Genomic DNA, 22190 nt, shown 5'->3' on the forward strand with positions numbered 1-22190 from the left:
TCCTGTTGGAAACATGCAAGACATGATTTAGGCTATTTTTGCAAAATGACTTGTTTGGCCAAAAGATGGCTAGAAGTGCAAAATTTGGCTAAGACCCTGCAAAGCCAAGAACCTAAGATTTACTAGGAAGACCGGACCCTATGTGGTTTGCCTACGTATCACGCCCCGAAAGACGAGAATCAGGTATGCGTATTCGGGCAGATTGGATACGGGCAAGAATTAAAAAAACAACTAATTTAGAGAAAACATATTGTCTCTTTTTAAAAAAAAATGATGAGATATGTAACTTTTTTTGGATTTTCTTTTTGATTTTCTGATTTACGGAAAATGATGAAAAAGTGCAAAATCTCTTCTTCTTTTTTTGAATTTTCAAGCTCTTTTTTTTTCTTAACAAGAATGTGACAGAAAACATAATTGGGCCCCACTCACTTTATCTTCACTCTTCAACCTCTTTTTCTTTTTCATTTGCCCTCAACTATCATTGGTCCGCCAAATGAACTTTTTACTCTTGAAGAAATGCAACATGTAGCACATAGGATGCATCAAGATGGTCTGTTATTTTGGGTACACCTGTCCTAGACGGACCCAACCCATGTGTTGAGTCCCCAAAGTCAGATGCACGTGATGCAAACAAGCGTTCCTACTAAGGATCCGGCATGAGGCTAAGTTATTCTAGGTTTAAAACCTTGGTATGTGTTCTAGATTGTGTACCCGAGCGGACAACCCGAGCCGAGGAGGGGGCTACGTACCGGGAACCAAAAGGCCATCTGGCTTAGTAACTTGTTTGAGCCTCTTTCTTATTTCAAGGTATGACACTAACAGAATAAGGAGTCTCGAACAGCGAGCACATCCCCGAAGATGAGAAGAGAAGGGTTTCGTAGCAGTTTATATATAATTCAGATAATATCAAAGCGGTAAAAGCATCATTTAACATATTAGGCCCAAGGATGTAATCAGATAACAGATAAAGCCAAATACGACAATTATCTAAGCTCGAATTCTGAACCCTGAACCAGAGATTCTGGGTTCGACCCCCAGCAGAGTCGCCAGAGCTATCACACCTCCTTTTTACCTACACCTCCGGAAGGGTATATAAGGGAGTTTTTTCCAAACTAAAGTGACAACCGAAACGGGATTATTTATTTATAGAAATTCAGAGTCGCTACTTGGGATAATTTAGGGTGTCCCAAGTCACCGGTTCAAGTCCCGAATCGAGGAAAAAATTGACTCTGTTTTACAGTCCGCGAACCAAAAATCTGGGTAAGGAATTCTGTTAACCCGGTAGAAGGTGTTAGGCATTCCCGTGTTCCGTGGTTCTAGCACGGTCTCTCAACTGTTATAACTGGCCTATTATCTGATTTTAATACATGTTTTAGCGTATGGTTCAATTTTAACTTTTAAACCGCTTTTATTTAAATAAGGAAAATTCAAGGTTATGTAAAACACATCGCAAGCCACGCTACATGAAATTCACCCGTGAGTCACGACACATTCTATTTAACCTTGTTGGAAATTAGAACCGGGTCACATAAAATTTACACCCGAATTGAGAATTAGACATCGTAACTATGTCACGGAAACCGTACCCATGGTCACGATAGTTTATTTATTAATCGCGCCTAAAACATGCTCCTATCGATCTGAACAATTAACAAAAATAGAACAGGAACAAGAGAGACTTTCTTAAGTTTAAAATCTTTCTCATATTTATCCGGGATCTGTAATGACCATTGTTAGGAGTTCGAAATGATGAAATCACATTACATATACCAAAATTCCCTTAAAGAGTAAAAGTAGTCATTTCCAGTAATTCACAAGCTAAGGTAAGCTTTGCTTTAACGTGAAGCTTTATTTTTGGACAATTCATGAATCAAAGCTCACTGTTCATGGCAGCTAATTGACCTTAATCGAGCAAACCAAAAATGGCAAACATAAACATGAATCCTTAACTTAGACGAAGGAGAATCAGAGAATGTAGTATCATTTATTGAATAGACCATTCGTAGGCTTTAAAACCATGCATGAACAGAGTATTCAATAAAAGCAACTCATAACAAGAAGCTTCACTAAGAAATGAACCAATACGTACATTAATACCATATGCGAACACAAAGATTAAACAGATAAAAGAGAGGAGTTTAGATGAACCAACAATATTTGCTCTGGCAATTCCAGTAAAATTTAAACCAAGACATACTAGAAACAGTAGGCTAATATCTCTATATTCATCAAACACAAAACACAAAATCACAAGCCATCGATAAATTGAGAAGAAATGAACCTGAAATTAGAAAATGGGTCGACTGATTCAGATATTAACTTCCAAATTTGAGGGAAAGAACAGCAGCAATGTCGAGCAAGAATCGCAGGCAAAATCGAAACCTCGAACCGGAAACCTCGTCAAATTCGGAACAAACTACCTTCAACTGAGCTTAATATTGAATTTGAAACTTGTATGCTTGGACTGCTTTGAAACTCCTAAGCAACAAGATCGAACAAAACCTCTAATCGACAACACTGGTAGCCCAAAATATTTAATAATGAAGAAAAAATTAAAAGGTACAGCAGTTCCGATTCCAAAATTCGACTGAAATAGTCTTTCAACTGATGAGTACTCCCAACTATTACAAGGATTTAAGCTCTGAAATACAATTGAATGAACAACAGGAACTTGTTCCACAAAAATAAAATGCCAAACAACAACAACACTCGAACAACGCCGGAAACATCAAACTCAACTCGACCTAACCGTACTCCATATTTGAGACCGAAGATCGGAATCTAAGAAAAAGGCAGATGTGTATTTCGGGGGCTGGGTTGTTGTTAATGGGAAGAAGCAGAAGCAGCAATGGCTATGGTGTTCGCGGGTTCTCTGTCCAGCGGCGACTGTGTGTGTGTTTATCAACGAGCTCGCCGCTCGCTTCTGTGTGTTCTGTGTGTTGTATTGATTTTAGGGGTGTGGTGAAGAAGATCCGTTCAGAAGGGGGGTCGTCCTTGGTGTTATCGGCGCTCAGCTTTTTTCAGATGCCTCTTTCTTTTTATTTTTTTTCAGGCGTCTTTTTTTTTTATTTGTGTATTTTCAGCTTATTTCTCTTAGGTCCTTAGGATATTTTTTATTTATTTTTTGTTCTAAAGAAGAGTCTAAAAGGGTCCCTAGGATTAGCTTAGTGGGTATTGAATATTGAGCTTAAGGAATGAGCTAGAAACTTGGGCCTTTAATGAGTAACTATTTAAATCCGTTAAGACCAAACAAGCTCATATTAAATTTGATTTCCTATACTTTTCATATCACACCTTCATTCCATGTACGTTCCTTTTATATTTTTTTAATAAAGAACAACACATCTGAATCCGTTCTTCTCTAAATTTATGATTCTCCATTTAGTAAGACTAAATTCGGCTTTCTTTAATCCCCCTCTTACATCAACCTTGAGATAATTAATAATAAGCAAGGAAAAATATTTCTCTTCAACTACATTTTCAAAGTCAGCCCTCATAAAAAAATATACCTAATAAAGATGATTCCTAAAATTTATAAAGCCAAAAAAAATTACAGCATAAAACAACTGTTGGGTGTACGAACCAATTCCTAACGGGTTCATCCCATGGTCCATGATTTTAGAAAGAAAACGACCAAATAGTGATAGGTCCATCCCATGGTCCATGATTTAAGGAAGATGTTTTCTTCTTTTGACAAAGACTTCTAATGTCTACACCTTTTTATAGATTTGGTAGTAGACGTTTTAATTTGTTCACATTGAAGAGTTTGAAGTTTCTATCTTTCATATGGCATGAATATTGAATCTCTATAAATAAAGAGCTTCTAAGTCATTTGTTAAACACACCAACAAAGAGAGAAAGAAAGAGTGAGGCATCATAGATAGGGTATAAGAAAATAGTCTGTGAATAAAATAGTAAGTGAACAATATTGTAGTGAGGTGAAAATATCAAAAGAGGGTTATTTCTTTTTATTGCTGTAGTGTATTTGGAGTATTATAATCGGGCCTACAAAGTGTGAAATTTCTTGCTATAATGACATCAATTGCTCCTATCGGGGTCGTGATTTTTTCTCTATTCAGAAGAATTTCTCACGTAAAAATCTTGGCGTCGTTGCCACTCTTTTATTCTTGTTTGATTACCGTATCTCGGTGCTACATTATTATTTTACTTTTATTACCATAAATATTATTTACTATAAGAGGTTTATTCTCAATAACTTGTATCAGAGCACAGGTTTTTCTCGTTAACATAAATACTCTTCACTGACAGTAGTACTATACTCGATAAAAAAATAAAATATCTGGAGTAAAATATGAAGTAGTAAAATTCAACGGAGATAGCAGTTTCTCAACATGGCAAAGAAGGATGAGGGATATGCTCATCCAACAAGGATTATACAAGGTATTAGATAGTGATGCTAAGAAGCTTGATACTATGAAAGCTGAGGATTGGGCTGACTTGGATGAAAAGGTTGCTAGTGTAATCAGGTTGCACTTATTAGATAGTGTGGTAAATAACATCATTGATGAAGACATTGCATGTGGCATGTGGCATTTGGATACGATTGAAAAGCCTATACATGTCCAAAACACTGACAAATAAATTGTATTTGAATAAGCAATTATACACCCTACATATAGGTGAAGGTACAAATTTGTTTTTCATATTTAAATGTGCTAAATGGACTAATCATGCAGCTTGTCAACCTCGAAGTAAAAATTGAGGAAAAGGATAAATCCATCTTGCTCCTGAACTCATTTCCATCTTCGTATGATAATTTGGTAACAACCATCCTGCACGGTAAAATTATTATTGAGTTGAAGGATATCATATCGGCTCTTCTACTCAATGAAAAGATGAGAAAGAAGCTTGAAAATCAAAGGCATGCTCTCATCACAAAAGGTAGAGGTAGGAGATACCAAAGGAGTTTGAGCAACTATGGTAGATCCGGAGGTCGTGAAAAGTTCAAGAACCGATCCAAATCAAAAGTCAGAAATTATTACAATTGTGTTCAATCGGGTCACTTCAAAAGAGATTGCCCAAATCTAAGGAATGACAAAGGTGAAAGCAGTGACAAGAAGAATAACGACAACACAACCACCATGGTACAAAACAATGATAATGTTGTTCTCTTCATAAATGAGGAAGATGAATGCATGCACTTGGCAGGTCTAGAATCGGAATGGGTGGTTGATACAACAACATCTCACCATGCCACACTGGTAAGAGATCTTTTTTGCAGATATGTAGCAAGTAATTCTAGCATTGTGAGAATGGGTAACACAAGTTACTCAATGATTTCGGGGATCAGTGACATTTGTATCAAGACAAATATCGGATGCACATTGGTTCTAAAGGACGTGCGACATGTATTTGATTTGCGGATGAACTTAATCTCGAGAATAGCTTTGGACCGAGATGGATACGAGATCTATTTTACAAATCAGAAGTGGAGACTCACCAAGGATTCGTTGGTGATTGCAAAGGAAGTTGCTCGTGGCACATTGTACAGGAAAAATATAGAGATATGCCGAGGTGAATTGAACGTGGCGCAATGTGAGATTTTTGTATATTTGTGGCACAAAATAACGGGTCATAAGAGCAAGAAGGGAATGGAGATTCTTGCCAGGAAATCACTCACCAAAGGTACAATGGTAAAACCTTGTGATTACTGTTTATTTGGTAAACAACATAGAATCTCATTTCAGACATCGTCTGAAAGAAAATTGAATATACTTGATTTGGTACATTCTGGTGGTTGTGGTCTAATGGAGATAAAATCGATGGGCGGTAACAAATATTTTGTTACTTTTATTGATGATGCTTAACAAAATTGTGAGTTTATATCTTGAAAATTAAAGATTAGGTGTTTCAAGTTTTCTAGAAATTTCATGATCTAGTAGAAAGGAAGACGAGTCAGAAGCTAAAGCATCTCTGAACTGACAATGGAGGTGAGTACACTTTAAGAGAATTTGAAGAGTATTGTTCGAGCTATGGGATCAAATATCAAAAGACAGTTCCTGAAACCCCACAATACAATAGTGTAGCTGAGAGAATGAATTGCACCATTGTTGAGAATGTAAGAAGCATGCTCAGAATGGTTAAACTGCCTAAGCTATTCTCGGGTGAAGCAATTTAGACAGCTTATTACATGATCAATAGGATTCCATCAGTTCCATTGGAGTTTGACATCCCAGAGAGAGTTTGGACCAACAAGGAGGTGTTCTACTCACATATGAAGGTGTTTGGTTGTAGAGCTTTTGCACATGTACCAAATGAGCAGAGAACAAAGCTGGATGATAAATATGTTCCCTGCATATTCATCGGATATGGAGATGAATAGTTCAGATACAGATTATGAGATCCTATGAAGAAGAAGGTCATCATAAGTAGAGATGTAATCTTCTGAGAAAGTGAAGTTGGAACTACAGATGATCAATCAGAGAAGGCCAAAAATAGTATAATCTCTAACCTTGTTACCATTTCTTCTACTTCTAACAATCCCACAAGTGCAGAAAGCAGAACCGATGAGGTTGCCAAGCAGGGGGAGCAACCTGATGAGGTTATTAAGCAGGGGGAGCAACTTGATGATGATGTCGAGCAAGTAAGTTACCCCACTCAGGGAGAAAAACAACTTCGGGCTCTAAGGAGATCAGAAAGGCCAAGGGTAGTAGAGTCAGTAATGAAGGGGAGCCAGAAAGTCTTAAGGGGGTGTTGTCCCATCCAGAAAAGAATTAGTGGATGAAATCCATGCAAGAAGAGCTGGAATCTCTACAAAATAATGGCCCGTACAAGCTGGTTAAACTTCCAAAGGGTAAAAGGCCACTCAAATAAAAACGGGTCATTAAACTCAAGAAAGATGGAAATGGCAAGTTGGTAAGATATAAAGCTCGATTTGTAGTAAAAGGATTCGAACAGAAGAAAGGTATTGATTTTGACAAAATTTTCTCACCAGTTTGTCAAAATAACTTTTATTCGAACAATTTTGAGCTTAACACCTAAACTAAATCTTGAAGTGGAACAGTTGGACGTGGAAACTGCATTTCTTCATGGAGATTTGGAAGAGGAGATTTATATGAAGAAGCCAGAAGGATTTGAAATAGCTAGAAAGAAACACATGGTATGCAAATTGAATAATAGTCTTTATAGGTTGAAGCATGCACCAAGGCAGTGGTACAAAACATTTAACTTATTCATGAAAAGTCAAACTTACACGAAGACCTATTTAAATACATGTGTATACTTCAAAAGATTTTCTGACAACGACTTTATTATTTTATTATTTTATATGGATGACATCTTAGTTATAGGAAAAGACAATGAGCTGATTGAAAAGTTGAAGGGAGATTTCTCCAAGTCATTTGATATGAAAGACTTGGGCCCAACACAACAAATTTTAGGGATGAAAATAGTTCGAGAGCGAACAAGCAAAAAGTTGTGGTTGTCTCAAGAGAAGTACATTGAACGTGTACTGGAACGCTTGCTAATTTATGGATATCTCAACATGAAGAGTGCTAAGCCAGTTAGTGTGCCTCTTGCTAGTCATATGAAGTTTAGCAAAAAAATGTGTCCTACAATAAATGAGGAAAAATAGAGCATGACCAGAGTTTCTTATTCATCAGCAATCGGAAGCTTGATGTATACAATGATATGCACCAGATCTGATATTGCTCATGTAGTCGGTGTTGTCAGCAGGTTTTTTGAAAATCCTGGAAAAGAACACTAGGAAGCAGTCTAGTGGATACTCAGGTACCTAAAAGTACCGTAGGAGACTGTTTGTGTTTTTGAGAATTTGATCCAATCTTGAAGGGCCATACAGACGTTGATATGGCATGTGACATTGATAATAGAAAATTCATTACTGGATATTTGTTTACATTTTCAAAAGGAACTATATCATGGCAATCGAAGTTGCAGAAGTGTGTCTCACACTCTACAACTAAAGAGGAGTACATTGTCGCTACTGAAGCTGGCAAGGAGATGATGTGGCTTAAACGATTCCTTCAAGAGCTTAACTTGCATCAGAAGGAGAATGTTGTTTATTGTGACATCCAAAGTGCAATAGACTTGAGCAAGAACTCCATGTACCATGCAAGAACGAAGCATATCGATGTGAGATATCATTGGATTCGGAACAAGGGGAGAACGAATTTTTGCAGGTAAAAAAGATTCACACGAATGAAAATCCCGCGGATATGCTGAGTAAAGTGATTCCAAGAGACAAGTTCGAGCTATGCTAAGAACTTGTCGGCTTGAGCTCTATATGTAAAACTGGAGATATCTCCTTCAGGTACATGGGATTGGAGGGAGAAATTTGATAGGTGCATCCCATGGTCCATGATTTAAGAAAGATGTTTTTTTCCTTTGATAAAGACTTCTAGTGTCTACAACTTTTATAGATTTGACAGCTGACATTTTGATTTGTTCACATTGAAGAGTTTGAAGTTTTTATATTTCATTTGGCGTCATTGATGACGTTTGTAGGAGTATTAAATCTCTATAAATAGAGAGCTCCTGAGTCATTTGTTAAACGTACCAACAAAGAGAGAAAGAAAGAGTGAGGCATCACAAATAAGATATAAGAAAATAACCTGTAAAGAAAATATAGAGTGTGAACGATATTATAGTAACGTGGGAATATCAAAAGAGGGTTATTTCTTTTGATTGTTGTAGTAATCTTTGGACAAAGTATAAAATTCTTTGCTATAGTGATATCAGTTGCTCCTCTCGGGGTCGTATTTTTTCCCTCATTCATAAGGATTTTCCACGTAAAAATATAGGTGTCGTTGTCCCTCTTTTATTCTTGTTTGATTACCGTATCTCGGTGCTACGTTATTATTTCGCTTTTATTACCGTGAATATTATTTACTGTAGGAGGTTTATTCCCATCAAGTTCTACATTGGTATCTTAATGGTGTGAGGTCTTTTCGGAAAAACCGTGTGAGCTTGGCCCAAAACGAACAATATTACACCATGTGAGTATCTTCGGGCTAGTTAGTCCAGCAACCTTAAGTTTCATGCTACACACTATAACATAACACTAAAGATTAATGTTTCCATAGCCATAGATACATAGATGAGGAGATAAGGAACATGTGAGGTGACACAAACTAGAATGACAAGCCTTGGAATGATTTGCTTCAGTAAAAGGAAGAAACTTCTGGTGTCTGCATCTTTTTCTTTCTGTTCCTATGGAAATCCCAGCTTCTTTCTCTGCCTTAACTACATTGCAGGTACAATTGAGCAGCCTCAATCGGCATCCATCGTACTGTCATCTTCTGCTACAAACAGGTCACTACAATATACCAAGGAAAGCCTGCCATTATAAATAAGTTTAGGGCAACTTTTCTTAGACTTAGTTTGAGTAGAAAGAATCAAGTATAAAGGCAATCATGTTAACAGAAGAAGATGGTGAAACGAATCTCCTACTGCTCCATTTCCCTACCTGAATACTCTCTTTGGTGCCAGTGGATAGTTTTGGTATCATATTGCAGCTCCCGTTCTTTTCAGCGTGCCCACTGTTCAAACTACGAGACTATCTAAGGAGGTCCGGACAGTATTTTTCTACAAACACTGAGATAGGCATCTTCATCAAGATATTCAATGAAAATTAAGAGCATAAGATTATCTTTCAATCCTAATTTTAGTACCTTATCTTTACTTCAGATGTTATTTTTATCTTGCTTGAGTATCACATTCACACAAAAGCACACATCTTCCATCAGGATATTCATTGAAAATTAAGTGGTCTGTAGATATGATCTTTCTGTCCCAATTTAAGTACCTTATCTTGACTTCCGAGGTTATTTTTACCAGGCAGTTGTATATTTCTGTATTTGTAAATACTAGAGGGTACACTATTTAGACAAATTGAATTGCATAGCACACAGGAAAGAATAATGATTCTAGTAATCATTTTGTACCCAGAAAAGAAATAGATAATATAACATGACAACCAAAAGCACAAGGAAAACTAGAATTTCTGAAAAACAAAATGTGTTTTCAACAATTGTAGCTTAAATTGCATGACAGAAAAGATGTAAATTAAGAAAATATTATTGTCATCGATAAACTGCAACTCTGCAAGACGGAATATGAGAAAATCAAAGATAGAATTCAGAGATAACACTTCTTTGCTCGAGATAGCATTTAAGGCAACGAGGAAAATAATTAGATAGCTACAATTTGGAGTTTAAAGAATAGTTTTCATGCAACATTATATCTCATGACTTAACCAGGATATGGAAATGTTAGCATGAAATTTACCTCGGAGAGATAAGAATAGCCACTCATCCACAGTTTGGCCTGTAGACGTCCTTTTAAGAATGATTTTGTTCGTGAATCCACCCTGTTGCATCTATCTCAACCAGAACTCAAAGATTTCAATAGCAGTAATCGGTACATAGGAGATCCACGGTCTATAACATGTTGCTCCCAATCCGATCGAATGCCAAAGGGATTTTCCTTCAACCACCCATCTTGATGACTGGTGCTATCATCCAAATCATGCACCACTGCGAGCTTGCCCTTACCATATTTCATAAATTCTTCTTTCATTCTCACTACAACTTCTTTTACATCAGATTGGAGAAATACCTGTGTTTAAGAGAACAGATCTGGATTAGCATCCTTCGCTCATGATATAATTTGTGCCTGTCTCACTCAAAACATATTAGCTATCCAAGCCACACTTTGTGTATCTAATGATGAATATGAATATTTGAACCTATAGATCAAACCATTGAAGGACAAAAAAGGGAGGCAAAAAAGGTGAATTCAGGGAGTCATTATTGATCGATTGCACCACCCTTCAAGTTAATATTTGTTAAGAAATGTAAGAACTTCTCGTTGACTTATTCCTTTTTAACAATGCATAACCAATTGCCAAAAAAAAAAAAAATGCATAACCGGAGATTGTTATATGGGAGTCTTAGACTATGTATAATATGGTAGGTAATCACCACCGGCGAATGTGGTGGAGTGGATGAGATCACTCCACGCTTAACCAGAAGTCTCTTATATAATCTTGAGCAATCTTCACCTAATGAGCTAACTTTTGGAGTTGAGTAAAACCATGCTCCATCTTCTAAACAATATCTATCATTTATGTTACTACTTGAATCATGTCAAAATTTGTTGCTTTTTCAATCACATAGTTGATCACAATTCAATTAGAGACTCAATTGCATATCAGAGACACAGCACCACAGAGATGCAGTTTTACCTTTCCATCTGAAGCCAGTAAGTCTGCTATTGCTTCAACTAATGATCTTTGCACCATCCTCCATCGGTATTCTGGTTTATTGAAATCTGGATTTGGACACTGCAGTTGTGAGGAAATTTGTTGTTCCTTGTTATTAACATACAAGCGATTACATGGCCAGCCTTGACCATGGCATTTTGATATGTATCTTAGATTCTATTCAAAAGAAACAACAAAATGCCACCTACCTGTATTGACACAAGAACCAGATCACCAGGGTAACTGGAAACAATGGACCGGAATGTCGATGTGGCATTTGTTGCTATGAAGTATCTAAAAACAAAGATGAAAGAAGAAAACAAAAAAATTAGAACACGTAAAATAGAAGACTATCTGCTGCTAAAATACAAGTGCAATGGTTAGAGCACGCGCTTTTGAGGCAGATACTTTGACATTTTTCAACAGCAATTAGGATTTAAAAGAAATAAGGTATATTGGTTGCTAACTCCGATATTAAACACAACACTTTATTCGTGTGCATATCTTATAAAGCAATTAAATAGGGAGAAAAATACATACCCATTAGTCATGCCAGATTGAGAAACATGATCAATACAACGGCTCACCAACTGGAAACAGGGGAAAGTCAAATTATTAAGCTTAGACAGAAAGCAGCAGAATATACATTCTGCAAAAGACTCAACCTTTTCATTCATCTCCATGCCAAGAAAGTTCCAATCCTTCCTCATCTTTGCCATTCTGAACGGAAATAAGCCGTTGCCTGTAATTTGGTTTCAACTGTGAGAACTAACAACTAATAACGTCATTTGGTGCTGCACAACATGGGTAATTTTGATATGCAGGCTAAAGCTAAGGAAAAAAGGGCAGCCCGGTGCACTAAGCTTCCGCTATGCACGGGGTCCGGGGAAGGGCCGAACCACAAGGGCTTATTGTAGCTAAAGCTAAGGAAATGGAAATATAAAAAAAAAGTTTATCTTAGTAACGCAGGTGGCTGTCTCCCTCTTACTATAAGTTGGATCTTTTTACCATATAAAACTCAATCAACCAAGAACGGACTATATCTTTATAAGGACTATATGTCTATAACAAGTTTCAACATATACTCTCTCATTTCTCAAATCTCTTGTATCGGGACACACTGCAAGACTGGTGCTGTAGAAATGCAGATTTAAGATGAGCCGCGGTCATACAAGATCATAATTAATACACATCCGACGTAAAGCGCAAGTAGCAAGCATAGAGGATAACATGAGATAAGGTCATTTGATAGTTCAGTCATGTCCTACGTAGACCTCTGTTGAGTCTCCTGGGGGACTTGGTCTCCTTATATGGCTTGGACAATTCTCACTTCATGAGCTAGCTTTTGGGGTTGAGTTAGGCCCAATGTCCATATCTTATCATGGTATCAGAGCCGGACTCATCCCAATTCTTTGTTTCACCGATGTTGGGCCCCCATATTATATTGTCCACGCTCCAGTTGGTAGGCCTGGACGTGCCAGGAGTGTTGAGTCTCCCACGTCGGCTAAGGGATGGGGGACTTGGTCTCCTTATATGGCTTGGACAATTCTCACCTCATGAGCTAGCTTTTGGGGTTGAGTTAGGCCCAATGTCCATATCCTATCAACCTCCAAATTCACCAACCCGTAGTTGTGAAACCATGATGATTGAAGGTGTTAAAAAGAAACGAATTAGACCTAAAATCATAAGGAAAAAAGTTGTCTCAAAGACCTACAATTTCTCGAAATAAGGAGATTGCGAAAAATAAGACAACGTAAGTAAAAGATCCATATGAGCGATATCAACTAGTTGTGATTAGGAGCGGCAAACGGACGGGTCGGGTCGGATATGGTTCGGGTCAAACGGGTAATGAAAAACGGATCAATTAGCCGACCCAACCTATATTTAATACGGATAAAAAACGGGTTAACCGGCGGATAATATGGTTAACCATATTATCTATGACTTCTTGCATATGATCACTTTTGGGAGAATTCTTAGTCTCCCTAACTTGAGGAACCCCCAATTTGAGGCTTTACAAATGTAAAAGTTAGACCCATTGGTTATCCATTTTCTAAATGGATAATATGGTTCTTATCCATATTTGACTCGTTTTTAAAAAGTTCATTATCCAACCCATTTTTTAGTGGATAATATGGGTGGTTAACTGTTTTCTTTTAACCATTTTGCCACCCCTAGTTATGATTAAGTCAACTAGTTATGATTAAGGCTTTGTCATATAAGTACGCTTACATTGAGTGCAATATTTGTTAATCTTTTTAGAGCGTCAGTAGAAAATGTTAAACTTCTAGTGCGAGAGAAACCCAAATTAATCAGAAGTAGAATGAAACAGTTCCAAACGGAGTGAAATGACCATTGAGGATTCACATAGCCAACACCAACTAGCTTGAGATTGAAGTGTAGTTGTTCTTGTTGTTGAAAGTGTAGCAAAAGCATTGCTGGTGTGTAATGAAGTATAAAGCTGATTTGAAGATATATATATATATATATATATATATATATATATATATAACAGAGAAACAAGGGGCTCTAAACTTCCTTCAAGGGTAAGAACTCTTTAACAGTATTATTCCAGGGATATAACCAATGTACGGGGAAACCCATGGATTCATTGCTCACATATACGAGGCTATAAGATTATGACTAAATTAGAGTCCCTCCAGACACTCCGGCAGTAAATTTTTTATGTTTCATTGTAAATATGGAGCTGTTACTCCATTGATTACTGGTGTAATCAAATGATTGCACATATTCAAACCCAAATAATATGATAGAAGTAGAGAAAGATGGAATCAGGGGAAAGAGAGATTTACCACTTCCTACATCAACAACAAGAGGTAGGGTCGTATTGGTATATATAGCATCCCAGTTCAACTCAAATGGGTATGCCTGCATAAACGCCAAACATTCATTAGTTCTGAAGCTAATACACATCTATTGGTAAGCATACTTCATATACTAGTGGGCATGTTCAAAGTCAAGTTCGAAGAGGACTATTAACAGTAATTTAATTCAGTGGTAAAGTATTTAGAACGCAGGAAAGACAAAAAAAACGTGTGCCGTATGGTAAGCAGTTATACAGGAAAGGAGTCGGGGTTGGTGGCAAGTAGGTCTATAGTTCCTTCATGAGAATTAAGGCTCTGACACCTTGCATTACTGTTCTAAGTAAATATTTCCGAGATATATGGTTCTGCGGCTCCCCTTAGTATGCTCCACTTTGCAGAAGAATAGTCATAATTTTGACAGCACATAACATGTAGCCAATATTGCAAACATTGGTCAAGATGTGAACGGAAGGGGCTTTTGATGAGCTTGTTTATTCTTGTTTCATTTCATATCGAGTCAAATCTTTGTCCTTATCCATGTGTCTACCTCCTTTTCTCTATTAACACAATTTCCTTTTTCTATCTACGTAAAATTTGAGGAAGCTGGATTCAGCTTTTTAAAATTTGTGTAACACAGCATGTTGAGTTGGAAAAAAGCATACTCTATCTAGTGCCAAGAGGCCGTGAAGCTTTCTCCCTTTCAGAAACTCCCAGACAATGGAAGCGTTTTCAATCAAATCGACCGTTACATAACTTGATTTCCCAACAAATGTCTCACATGCCTGTTTGCCAACCACAATAAGATCACAGTTCTTTTGACTAAGATTATAAAGCATTGCAGCCAATTTGGACGTTCCAGCAGATTCTTGATTTGATGCGGCGAACTTTATAGCTCCAATCCACAAAATTTTCTGAAAAACAATGAAAGCATGTTTCTCTGAGCATCTATTGTTTCCAAAAAATAGATCGTACAAAAACAAAATTATCATCATATTGAGCAAGAGAAACCGTACAACAAATGCTCCAAGTTATATCATCACAAGATCATAGAAGTTCCCTGTGACAGCTATTTCAATACATAAGATCACAGAAATTCTCATAGCCTGTACAAACGAACTGAACAGGTAAATTTCAAATATTTGGATTTAATTCATCCTATATTATAGGCACAAGTATTTGTGGGACAAGAAAATTTAATACCCGCTACTGAAGTCTAAGCTACTAGTTATCTTTTAACTTCAGCTTCTAGAGCAAGAATATGAAAGGAAAAGATGGGTAAAGGTAAAATCTAGATCAACAGTAGGACATCTACACTGTTGTGTCAGCATTGTAATAACAGCACCACCAACAATGATAATGGTAGGGAAAGAAGGCTTGACAAGGCAAAAAAGGGTAAGACTATGCGCAATAAATAAGCCCTAAAGAATAGGAAAAATCTAGCATGTTACTTGCGGCGCAAAAGTACTACTGCGGAAACGATTAGTTTAATTAGTTTTGACACTGTTTTTGTAGATGCAAATCAAAGGTCAAACCTACAATTGCGATCATGCACAAGAGATATCCTATGAACTCTCATGGATCTAGTCAAGAACACCAAATTGTGACCTAAAATTGAGCAAGAACCTTTACTTTTAGGCCTTTAGCGCAGAAGGAACTTCAGGGATTACCTTGCATCTTGAAAGCATGGAGATCATTTCCTCCAACGTGTTGGGTCCAACATCAACAGGTTTCCATCCTAAGGAACACATTTGAAAGCCATAAATATCTCAAAAACTATCGTCCCAATGGTAAATACTAGAGAGACATATTCTCAAACTTTCAGAAACGAAATTAGCTTAAACTCAAGCAAATGGAATTTCCAAAATAAGGACCAAAACTGCCGGAGAGGGATCAAAATTTATCATTCACCAAAGGACAACAATATGGAATTTCAATTGCAATGATGTTTGATTGCATGTTGGAAATAACCCATCACCCAACAGAACTGAGAAGTCCCTTTTTCCTGTAAGCTTATTATCAGGTGATTATTAGTCTCATTTCCAAGAAGACGACAAAAAGAGAGCAAGATAAATGGCAAGGTTAAAATTGCTTCAAAATTTTCAGTTGCGAGATCAAAATCAGTGATAATAGCAGTGACCTTCACATTTAGTGGCTAATCCTGGCATTATGATGGAGCAAATAGAATTTAGATGGTCAAAATAGCCACTAAATGAAGTTCGTTTAACTTTTTAAAAGTTGTTCAGTTCTCTTATCCATTTGATCCTTAATCTGGCACATAAAACAGTGCAGACCTAGGGGCTAGGTTGAAGATTAAGAGATAACTTTACCATCCATGATATGATTAGCAGTACAAATCTTCATCTGTAGTGGATAATGATCATTGAGGCACCAAAAGTCTTTTGGTAATACAATTTGTACTCCTCTTGCCTTTGAAGCCTCAATTAGCATATGGGCTGCTTCTAGTGATTCTTTTTCCACCAATTCCATAGGCACAGCTAATCCAAAAGCATGCATGATTTGAAATGCAGCATCTCCAACAAAGACTAAACCGTCACATCTAGATGCCAAAAATTGCAAGGCTGCTGCTTTCCCAGCGAGATTAGCTCCACCAATCTGCATTGCATCTCACATTATCACGTGCAATTTGTGAACAAAAAATTCCTTTTTCGTTTGAAGCAAGAGCCTGAAAATTACTCAATGTTGAAGCAAAAGATTCTCAGATGCATACTATTGCATAATAGGGTCTTTTGTTCATCTTGATTATTTTCTTCAGTTGAGACATTCCCTCATCAAAGTGAAATCCGGCAATGGAGGCATAGCAGAAGCTGGTAATACCAACATTTGATGCAAGAATCTTATGTGATTGGGAAAATGCATCATTAACAAAGATATCTACCCCAGATGATAGGCATCGTGCAAACTCTGAACAATTGGCTTGCTCCTGCTTAAACTGAGAAAGGTTCTCAAGTAGAAGGATGTCAGAATTATGTCCATCTTCCATCTGAGACTGCTCAAATCCAGAACCAAGCTCCACTGGTATGACTTCCATTTCAAGTTCTGACGATAGAAATTCTGAAGAAACACAATATTTGGATCAATTGAACTCCATTGAAAACATCTTTAGCTAACATCAAACAAACACAGTTATCGTGTCAGTGCAGGTCCCTTCATCATTGCCTAGAATGGGGAGAAGCAGCATGAACAATAAGTGAAAAGTAAGAAATTTGTAAACCTGCAACACGTTCCAATTTCAGAAGCTGTGAATCAGCTCTCGCACTCCAGCTACTTATTAAAATTAATTTTGCCCCGGCTTTGTGTAGATACTTGATGGTTGAAATTACACGACCTGCTGGCGACTGCTTTTTCTTCTGCTCCCTTAGCAGAATGGTCAAATCCAATCTGACCATGACAACTTTGCCCATTAGTTCCTCCTCTGGAAAATTTCTAAGGGTTTGAACATGAGGTAAGATATCTGAATCTCTTCCGTCACGAGCTTCAGCCTAAAAGTGGATTCTTGTCTGGGTAAGAAGAACAGACAGCAGACTGAATGGCACACGAAAAAAACAATAAATATAGTCACGTTATATTTTACGTGTTTCTTATATTTTTTACATTCTCAATCAATTATGGCTTCTCAGTGTCTCTTTCATTCTTTTGGACATGAACTAAAACAATATGCATGACAAACTAACTACTTAAGTGTATCAGGTAAAGTAAAGGAGCACTTTGATATATCAATACTTTGCTAATTTATTGCTGAACTAACACTACTCAAACTAGGAGGTCAAGTTTTAATGGTTGCAGAAAATGACAGCATATACAGTAGAAAAAGACTTTTTTATGACTGAGGAATTCATTGTAGTTTAGCTACAAAACTCAGTGCATACTAGGCCCACCTCTCTGCCCTTCTCCACTTAAATACCTGTCTTAGTTCAACAGGTAGGTCTCAAACTCGTGACGTGACCTTAGTGTTGAACCAAAACTTGCGGCTACTGAATAGAAGTGAGTTAATAATACTACCGGATAAACAACCACAACAATCCCTGTACTTAAAGTAAAGCCAAATTATCCAGAGACTTAAACTCTTTTAAACATATGTAACAAAATCGATTTAAGCATCTAAAATGCAACCCAAGGTCAGAGCACATATTCACTTACCGACAATTTCTCCTAGACGAAATGCAAGATTTTGAAATGAGGATCCGAGTAATAACTCAGCTAACAACATTTGTTATATACATTGCCCACAATGATTAGTTAGGGGATACTAAGGCACTTATTAATTATTAATATGCAAGTTCACAATTTCCAATAGGCTTGCTTCTAATCTCAGATCATTTAACATAGCAAATGCGCATTGCATCAGTATATATCGCGATATGCCTATACTTCATTCATGAAGTCAAATACTTTAATTAGTTTATATGAAGAGGAGAAATGTCATCTCATTCAATTGAATATAATGCATAGAAGTACAGATACAATAGAATAACCAAAGCCAAAACATTAAATTGGGGAGAGGGAAAAAGATGAGGCTAATTCAGATTTGTGGTTAGCAAGAAAATATGTGGATCATATGTATGTTCATTGGATAAGGAGAAGTCTTTAACATCGGGGATTAGGAAACAACAGTTATCAACAGTCCATGTTAGCATAAAACATCATTTTCTCGGTAATGCACTAGTTGGGTCATGTATCTATAACTTAGATAGACAAACAACTGTCGAATATTTTCTTAAAATGTAAGGAGAATAAAATTATTGAAATTACCTCGTCTGGAAGTGAATGCAAATCAGCATAAGCAGCTAGCTCCAGATTTAAAGCTGAAAACATACAAATCGAGAACACCACTTATAAAAGGATAACAAGATTTTGGACTTTTTGTTCTATCACTTGGAACAGCAATTTTAGTAATAACCTTGTGGTGAAAATTGAACCCTTTTACAATTTTGGACTGCAGAAGGCTTCCCATAAGACAAACGTGATCTAATTTGTGGCGAATCTTGAAACTTTGTACAACCATTGTGGAAATCCGATATTCTTGGTAAAGAGTATCCTAAGAAGAAATTCAGAACCCGACTCATACTTTCTTGTTTACTGTCGATCAATTTGGAACTACAGGCTGCAAAAAATATGAAATAAATAATTAATAAACAAATAAATAACACAGCGTTATGTTACAGATATTTTGTTACACGGTTCAACACTGCTTCAGACTGAACTGCATAGAATGTGTTACACCTAATTCAAGAACTAGTGACAGTTCGAGAACTGGTTATTCTACTCAAGTCAGCTGAAGGAAACTTCCGAGAGACTTGAACAAGAATTGCAAAAGAGAAGATGAGAGGGAGCAGGGGGTAGAAGAGTTTTTGCTAAAATCTAATTGTTGATAAGTTGATTTTACATCAAGTTACAAATGCTTATTTTTTAAATGTATTGCATGTTTGTTAGCAAGCAATTTAAATATTATCTGATGAAAAATATCATTTTTTTGCAGTCCCAGAAGGATTTAGCCAATGAGGGGAAGAAACGCTAAAAAGTAAGCAAGGCATGAAATATAGCATTTCATATGGCCGCACGACTTGGAGTGTGTCGGCAAGACAGAAGAAAAATGGAATGAAGATTGCAATGATTCCACAAGTCATGCAGTTGACAACTTGGAAGGCCACCAAGCACTTCCCAAATAACAAGTTCCGGCAGAAAGTTGGTGTTCTCAATTATAATGCGTATGCAGTTCAGTGGCATGGTTGTCAACTGCACGCTCAACAGAAGAAAACTGCAGAGGTTATTCATTAAAGATGCTGTGCAACTGCACAACCTCCGGTAAAGTTAATCTGCAAAATGCAATCTGGAAATTTCATGTGGACCGTGCCAAAACGTATAAATACAATCTTTGAGCACATTTTGGTAACTTTTGGCCTGGAGAAGAAGCTTTGAAGCAGAAATTCATCACAATACCATCATCCAAGTGAAGAATCAAAGAATTGTATTCATTATTCCTTCTACAAGTACATGTACTTATACTAAAAGATCAGTAGCTATGAGAAATCCAACTGCTCTATCTAAGCACAGGGCGGAGCTAGTTCTTTACCTATGGGGTCGGCCGAACCCATTAGATTTCGTCCAGATCCTGTATTTGTCTTAAATCATCTATCGAATATGTACAAATTATTAATTTAGAACCCAATAACTTAAATGAACTAGAATCCAGAACCCAAAAACTTTAAATCCTGGCTCTGCTTCTGTCTAAGCAAGCTAACTAATTAACTAACTGCATCTACTTAAACTACCCAAATGCATAAATAACTTCCTCTTAATTAAAATAAACTAACTAAACTGCAAGCCAAATTTGTGCATCAATATACTTGCTCAAACTTCTGACAGTGGAGAAGCCACCCTTATTGCTGGAAAATTACATTGCGTAGATAAGTAAATTCTTTTTATGTAGTATATATACTATATGCTGGATTCCTTGACTTCTTAGTGTATTTACTTCTTTATATTTTGACTTAAATCCTAGCTCCGCCGCTGCTACCATTTTTTTGTGCATCACAAGGTAGCTGAACAATCTCAAACGACTTGTCTATAAAATCCTATGTATACATTATCTTTATTTGGACATGCCTAATGCCAATACTCGATAGTTTCTCTATCGAGACAATTTGTCTACACAAATTAAAAAGACTTCAGTGACAAACAACGGACAGAATATTAATTGTACCAACAAAACTAAACAGTGACGCAAAATGCGTTAAACTTTACGAAGTTTCTCGGATTACCTGAAATGGTTGAAATAAACAGTGGCCTGTTCCTTTAACTTCTGCTTGTCTTTTGTTTGTTTGAGAGGGAGGGAAGGAAGGAAGATAATATGTTGGAGGAATTAAAAGAAGAAGAAAAGAAACCCAAAAATAAGAAAAAGCCAATTGCAATAACGTCCCTCTCTATTCTAGGATAATACATATACATCCTTCTAGAATTATGAACTACACTCGCCTCCCTCAATATAAGCTTTAATATATAACGTTTCATTCACACTCTTTTTTTCTTCTAAGATTTTATTTCTTTATGAGACGATTTAATGTTATTCTTCTGTTAATTTTAAATTTAAAGATATTTTGTTACCCCTAATTTAATTCAAATTGCATTGATCTAATTATTTGTTTAAAATTTACTATGATTTTATCCAATTTTAATTCCAAAAATGAGACTTATACTCTGCAAATAAGTGTATAGTGACGAAAAAATAATGGGGTGACTAAGAAGGACAATAAACAAGTAAATGCATGTGTATATTGTTGTTATTTTTTTATGTTCAAACTAATAAACATTAATCATTTTTCTCTAAGCCTAATTAGAGTGAAGATGTGTAAGATATGCGCCCTCATTCTTTTTCTTCTTAAAAATTAAATTAAACTGATCAAACAAGTATACTTCGTAACTTTAGTGAATTAAAGTTAGTAAGTAAGGTTGAACTAATTTAGCTTTAGATTATATGAGCACCAAAATAGCAAACATTGTCGAAAAGCTTGAATTCCAAAAGTGAAATTTAGTATCAAAATTTATATTCGGCCATGTTATAATGTCACTAATACTCACTTAAAATTTGATGCTTACCCATTTAAGTTGATATCGAAGAATTATAACTATTGTATGGTACTTAAAGTGAAAAAAAATCCCCTAAGACGTGTGCTGAGGGATAGTTTCTTTTTTCTTACTTCTAAATCATAAATTCAACATGACTTGAATGAAGAAGAAAAAAAGAACATGACTTGAATGTTGAGTCATTGAAAAATAAAAAATTAAAAAAAAAGAGGAAAAAAGATTTTTACTTGGCCGAATTTATTTACTTAATCTAGTCGGTGTGTATAGATTATATGTTGATTATGTACAGTTAGACTTGTATAATACATGAATTATTCATATATTATATATCTGTAGATTCTTTTTAATTTATAGATTTATTCGGTTGGTAATAAATAGTGAAAATACAGGGACTAGTGCTGCAATAAACTTAGTACTGTACCTTTTATCTGACTAATAATTACGTCGGGTGTAACTGTGTAAGTATCGGATCCACGCTAGCTGCTAAATCTTCAAAGTACAACCAGCTAAGCCAAACAAAC

General features: G+C 36.3%; 1 protein-coding gene across 9 annotated transcripts; it reads right to left on the reverse strand.

Moving 5' to 3' along the window:
- Positions 1 to 9035: 9035 nt before the first annotated feature.
- LOC104239560 (uncharacterized) lies at positions 9036 to 22144 on the reverse strand. Of its 9 annotated transcripts, none has more exons than XM_070150531.1 (16): positions 22091 to 22144; positions 18986 to 19189; positions 18838 to 18890; positions 17300 to 17567; positions 16796 to 17139; positions 16395 to 16680; positions 15735 to 15802; positions 14730 to 14978; positions 14056 to 14131; positions 11908 to 11984; positions 11783 to 11832; positions 11452 to 11536; positions 11225 to 11323; positions 10267 to 10596; positions 9446 to 9573; positions 9036 to 9316 (listed from the first exon to the last, which is right to left on the reverse strand). In XM_070150531.1, exons 2-14 carry the CDS (start codon positions 19149 to 19151, stop codon positions 10363 to 10365), a joined length of 2055 nt encoding a protein of 684 aa, XP_070006632.1. In that variant the 5' UTR covers positions 19152 to 19189; positions 22091 to 22144; the 3' UTR covers positions 9036 to 9316; positions 9446 to 9573; positions 10267 to 10362. The 9 variants fall into 9 exon arrangements, with proteins under 9 accessions (XP_070006632.1, XP_009792530.1, XP_009792539.1 ...); XM_009794228.2 differs by lacking the exon at positions 22091 to 22144 and adding an exon at positions 20847 to 20951 and having other exon boundaries at positions 9446 to 9564; XM_009794237.2 differs by lacking the exon at positions 22091 to 22144 and adding an exon at positions 20847 to 20951 and having other exon boundaries at positions 9036 to 9295.
- Between the last annotated feature and the right edge of the window lie 46 nt (positions 22145 to 22190).

This window comes from Nicotiana sylvestris, chromosome 7 (assembly GCF_000393655.2).
Source record: "Nicotiana sylvestris chromosome 7, ASM39365v2, whole genome shotgun sequence".
Classification (NCBI taxonomy): Eukaryota; Viridiplantae; Streptophyta; class Magnoliopsida; order Solanales; family Solanaceae; genus Nicotiana; species Nicotiana sylvestris.

Excerpts from the sequence above, each read along its gene's own strand:
- LOC104239560 (XM_070150531.1), bottom strand. The coding sequence starts at position 19,151 with ATGAGTCGGGTTCTGAATTTCTTCTTAGGATACTCTTTACCAAGAATA. Across the intron at positions 18,891-18,985 it reads GGTTCAATTTTCACCACAAG|CTTTAAATCTGGAGCTAGCT; the intron begins GTTATTACTAAA and ends GTATGTTTTCAG. Across the intron at positions 16,681-16,795 it reads AAAGACCCTATTATGCAATA|ATTGGTGGAGCTAATCTCGC; the intron begins GTATGCATCTGA and ends GATGCAATGCAG.